We start from the raw sequence: 4,943 nt of genomic DNA, 5'->3' as shown, positions 1-4,943 counted from the left end.
GTAACTTTTGGAAAATCATCGCAATTTAATATCTCTTTATATTGAATTGAGAAATAAAAAAAATCAAATGGATTCATTTCTTCAATTTCAAGGAGATTGTAAAAATTGATAGAAGTGTTATTGCAACAAATTGTATTTGCAGCAAAAAATATCATTTGCTCGATTCCATTTTTGGAATAAATTTGCTGGAACAATGTTAAATTAAAACAGTTGCTTAATTTTTCTTCATTGTTTTCATAAAAAAGTAACAAGTTTGCAACTGAAATTTCAAAATTTTGATAATTGCCAGTTATTTCAGTAAATATATATATTTGCTTTTCTTCATCTAAAAATGGCAAATATTGATTTGCAATATTAACTAAAGTTTGGGATAAATTGTTCCAGTTTGATTTTACAATTTGTGAGCACATTATGTAATATGTAAATTTATCCGCTTTGTAGGAATTTAAAATTGTTTGTTGTTCTGTTTCAGTTAAATTACTGAATTTTTCAAGATTAATATTGTGATAAAAAATAGAATCCTTGAAACATTCTGATATCTTTTCAATGTTTAAAACGGATGCTAAAAAATGTAAAAGAACTTCATCAGTCACTGTGATTTTTTTGAAAAATTTATCCCAATTCAAGCATCCAATTGATCTTTCTGTCATTGTACTTATGCATTGATAAAGTTGATTTAATGAATCCGAAGAATAATCATTATGCTTGACTAGTTGAGTTAGTTGATACAGACTGTCGTCAGCCATTTTAAAAAAATGAATAAAATTATATAGTAAATTATATTTGTGAAATTTGTGACGCTACATTCAATCTAAGACCAATATCTCAAAGAATTACTCATTTAAGTATTACTTTTCATTGTTTTTTAAAAAATATCTTTGCTTATTTGTTCACTTTTTTGACATTTATTATATGCTTTTTATCATATTTCCGATGATATGAATATATATTCTATATAAGAATGACGCTACATTCAATCTAAGACCAATATCTCAAAGAATTACTCATTTAAGTATTACTTTTCATTTTTGATTCAATTTTCGAACGGTTTTCGTAAATTTTGCATCATTTCATTTTTTAATGGGAAAATCATCTATATTTAATCAAAAAGAGCAAACTTTACAGACGAAAATAAAATATTTATCAGGGAACAATCTGATAAATACCAAAAATCAACATCGAAACATGAAAAAACGAATATAATCAAACAAGTTCTTCAATATTTTAATATTAAATACGCCGAAAATGAATCTAAAGCTGTCAGAAGATATTTTAGTTATATTGCAGTTAAAAATATTCCCGCAGTTACTGGAAAATATCCTGATACAATTGTTCGCAAAGATATGCTTTATTCGCATGATCATACAAATATTATTAATTCAAATAATATTGAACGTTACTACCGTTGCATCGATCATTCTTGTCAAGCACGTTATTTAGTTAAAATTGAGAACAGTTCAGTTTCCGAAGATTTACAAAAGGAAGTTAGTATACATAAGTCGTGTACTGAGGCACTGCGCTCCTCCGTACACCACTTAGCGGTTTTGACACTTTACGAAACCGGTAACGTATATTTTACAATACAACCATAACACCAACTTAACCTTAAATATTTACAAAACCATTAACGTATATTTTACAACACAAACGACAACACTAACTTAACCTTAAATATTTACAAAGCCACCAACCACTTCACCTCACTAATGTTTTCACAAACGACTTCACTAATGAAAAAATAAACGTTCTCACTAACGTTCCCACTAATGTTCTCACTTACAAAAGTATTGCAACTCTTCCCATTGCTGTGCTTCACACAATAGTTCATATTCTTCAGTATCGCTGCTGTCGCTCCAATCGTCAGAGTCAAAGTCACTGTCAAAATAAATGTTAGTAAGTTTTGACAAAGCTAATGAAACACGCTTACCGTTTGTATCGTATGCTTGTATAAACTTTCCATTCTTCATTCCTTCATAAACGCTCAAACTAACTTTACCCTTTCTCCCTCGTATCTGATAGAATGTATTTTCACGAGGAACGAAGAACAAATTCTTGAACTCATGACCGTTGTAGTTTGTTATCTCAATAGTTTTCGTCATTTATATAAAAATAAACTTAAAAATAAACTTAAAAATAAATGATATCACCACCCTCACACGTATGAAAACATAGCACAAAAATAAATTTAGGTGAAGTGGTGAGATCTCACCTCTTTTTTCACCCTGTTGAATTCATTGCTTTATAACTCTCTTCCTTTCTCCAACTCTTCTAACTTCTTCTTAAGTTCAGCAATGTTGTCCTCATGAAGTTTAATCTTCCTTAATATACCTTCTTTATCTAATGGTTGCTTTATCTTTCTAAACTGAACTCTACCATCCTTCATAGTATGAATGTAAAAACCTTCTGGAATAGTTCCTGATTTAATGTATTCTACCAAAAACTTTTGTTTCATTGCTTCAGTGACTTTAGTCGTCATTTTACTCTAAGGTGAAGCTAGCACAGCGATAATGGATTTCATGACTTTTTAGTATTTCATGCAATCTTAACAGATAGCCTTACAAGTACTTCCAGTGTCCCTAGCTGTCCCTCCTTTTTATATAACTCCATGACATTTATAATCTCGCGAAACTTAACAGGTAGCATAACAGATTAAAATCAGATGAGGTTTTGAACCAAAATTTCTAAGCAACGTTGTCAAGGATTTTTGAGGAACTAGGGACAGAGTGTGGCAAAGTCCAAGATTTAATTTATCTTCATCTGTTTCATCAGCTATCTCATCTAATATGCCAATATTTTATTCATAACTCGTGGCAAACTCACTAACTTTCATTATGTTCATCTACATGCTTCATCTGATAGAAAGTATGACTTTCATTAACTCTGTGAGATAATGAAAACTACTAGGGACAGAGACCATGGCAAAGTTTATGACTTTCATTATTTCCAGAACTTAATGAAAACTACTAGGGACAGAGACCATGGCAAAGTTCATGATTTAATTTATTCTCTCACTAACAAAAACACAAACTCCAACACTAACGACAAAAATAAATGTCCTCACTTCTTAACAAAGTAATATGTGCTTCTTACACCACCATAGCTCAAACGTTTCTTTTCGAACATCGATTGAAACTTATTTTGAGCCATTGGCTTTAGTCTCTTTTTCTTCAAATACGCCAAGAAATCTTCTTCACATCTTTTCACTTCATAGCCTTCTTTAAACTCCTCCTTGTTAAGTTCTATGAAATCCTTTATCTCATTCTTTGTTGCAATGGCTTCTTCACGAACGACATCGTGAACTATTTCAACACTGTTCTCATGTATGACCTCCTCACTGTTCTCATGAACTATTTCAACACTGTTCTCATGAACGACCTCCTCACTGTCTTTCATAAGCGTTTCAAAGTCTCCTTTACTCATTACTTCAATCTCATGCTGTTCACAGTAGTACTTAAACTCACTGTATATGTTTTGTCATGACTTCATCGTAAATGTTTTGTCATGACTTCATCGTAATGAACGTATATGTTTTGTCATGACTTCATCGTATATGTTTTGTCATGATTTCATCGTATATGCTTTGTCAAGACTTCATCGTATATGCTTTGTCATGATTTCATCGTAAATGATTTGTTATGATTTCATCGTAAATGCTTTGTCATGACTTCATCGTATATGCTTTGTCGAACTTAAACGTATATGTTTTGTCAAAACTTCTTCGTATATGTTTTGTCATGACTTCTTCGTAAACTCTATGTCAAACATGAACGTAAATGTTTTGTCATGACTTCTTCGTATATGTTTTGTCATGACTTCTTCGTATATGTACCAGATGCAAAGTATTTTGACGGCTTGTTTTGCTCCAGACACTAAGCTTCCTAAAGACTGGTTTAGGAACCAAAGCACCATTGAACTCTTAAGTGAAGCACAGCGAGACATACTTTTTTCTGAAAACAGTGAAGAACAGCGAGTAGGTAAAAAATCCCAGTCGCCAAAACTCTATGAAAACCGTGAAAAATTGCCAAACGGTTTGAGAGGATATTATGTTCATAGACTTCTCGTAAATAATGTGGCACAATGGGCTTCAGCTCGCTATTCATGGTATGTTTGTAAACTTCTTGACGAACTTCACAGACAAGAACGCGAAGATATGGAAAAGAAACTTCTTCATATATGTTTTGTCATGATTTCATCGTTTATGTTTTCATTAATGATTTCATAAATGTTTTGTCATGATTTCTTCGTATATGTTTTGTCATGATTTCTTCGTATATGCTTTGTCATGACTTCATCGTATATATTTTGTCATGATTTCTTCGTATATGCTTTGTCAAACATAAACGTATATGTTTTGTCATGATTTCATCGTAATGAACGTATATGTTTTGTCAAAACTTCTTCGTAAATGCTTTGTCATGACTTCTTCGTATATGTTTTGTCATGATTTCATCGTAATGAACGTATATGTTTTGTCAAAACTTCTTCGTAAATGCTTTGTCATGACTTCTTCGTATATGTTTTGTCATGATGCAAAAATAATGAGTTCATTTACTCACAATATTTTTGTACAAAATGTAAAGTATGGCGGTTTGAAACCGTCGGGAACCTTCACTTTTTTGACGAAGTGCAAATCTTCACTTCGTGTCAAAACTTCATCGTATATGTTTTGTCAAACATGAACGTAAATGTTTTGTCATGACTTCATCGTAATGAACGTATATGTTTTGTCAAGACTTCATCGTATATGCTTTGTCAAACATGAACGTAAACTCTATGTCAAACATGAACGTAAACTCTATGTCATGACTTCATCGTATATGTTTTGTCATGACTTCATCGTATATGCTTTGTCATGATTTCATCGTAATGAACGTATATATTTTGTCAAACATGAACGTAAACTCTATGTCAAACATGAACGTATATGCTTTGTCATGATTTAA

The 4,943-nt window shown here is 31.5% G+C and overlaps 4 protein-coding genes across 4 annotated transcripts, besides 2 other annotated features; 1 reads left to right on the top strand and 3 right to left on the bottom strand.

The window, feature by feature from the left end:
- Nucleotides 1-1,484: part of a mobile genetic element that runs on past the window's edge.
- Nucleotides 1,485-1,772: 288 nt separating this feature from the next.
- Nucleotides 1,773-2,099, bottom strand: TVAGG3_0560090 (uncharacterized protein; the record flags this gene model as incomplete). The annotated part of the gene is made up of 1 exon (XM_001287587.1): nucleotides 1,773-2,099. The coding sequence occupies one exon, from the start codon at nucleotides 2,097-2,099 to the stop codon at nucleotides 1,773-1,775; it is 327 nt and encodes a 108-aa protein (XP_001287588.1).
- A 140-nt stretch (nucleotides 2,100-2,239) lies between these two features.
- On the bottom strand, nucleotides 2,240-2,476 carry TVAGG3_0560080 (uncharacterized protein; the record flags this gene model as incomplete). Its single annotated transcript, XM_051238481.1, has 1 exon — nucleotides 2,240-2,476. The coding sequence occupies one exon, from the start codon at nucleotides 2,474-2,476 to the stop codon at nucleotides 2,240-2,242; it is 237 nt and encodes a 78-aa protein (XP_051096305.1).
- Nucleotides 2,477-3,057: 581 nt separating this feature from the next.
- Nucleotides 3,058-3,393, bottom strand: TVAGG3_0560070 (uncharacterized protein; the record flags this gene model as incomplete). The annotated part of the gene is made up of 1 exon (XM_051238480.1): nucleotides 3,058-3,393. One exon carries the CDS (start codon nucleotides 3,391-3,393, stop codon nucleotides 3,058-3,060), a length of 336 nt encoding a protein of 111 aa, XP_051096304.1.
- A 415-nt stretch (nucleotides 3,394-3,808) lies between these two features.
- TVAGG3_0560050 (KilA, N-terminal/APSES-type HTH, DNA-binding family) lies at nucleotides 3,809-4,222 on the top strand (the record flags this gene model as incomplete). Its single annotated transcript, XM_001295046.1, has 1 exon — nucleotides 3,809-4,222. One exon carries the CDS (start codon nucleotides 3,809-3,811, stop codon nucleotides 4,220-4,222), a length of 414 nt encoding a protein of 137 aa, XP_001295047.1.
- Nucleotides 3,824-4,222: a mobile genetic element.
- Nucleotides 4,223-4,943: the final 721 nt, after the last annotated feature.

This window comes from Trichomonas vaginalis, chromosome II (genome assembly GCF_026262505.1).
Source record: "Trichomonas vaginalis G3 chromosome II, whole genome shotgun sequence".
NCBI lineage: Eukaryota > Parabasalia > Trichomonadida > Trichomonadidae > Trichomonas > Trichomonas vaginalis.
The sequence above is the reverse complement of the archived record's forward strand: the minus strand, read 5'-3'. Positions and strand labels throughout refer to the sequence as shown.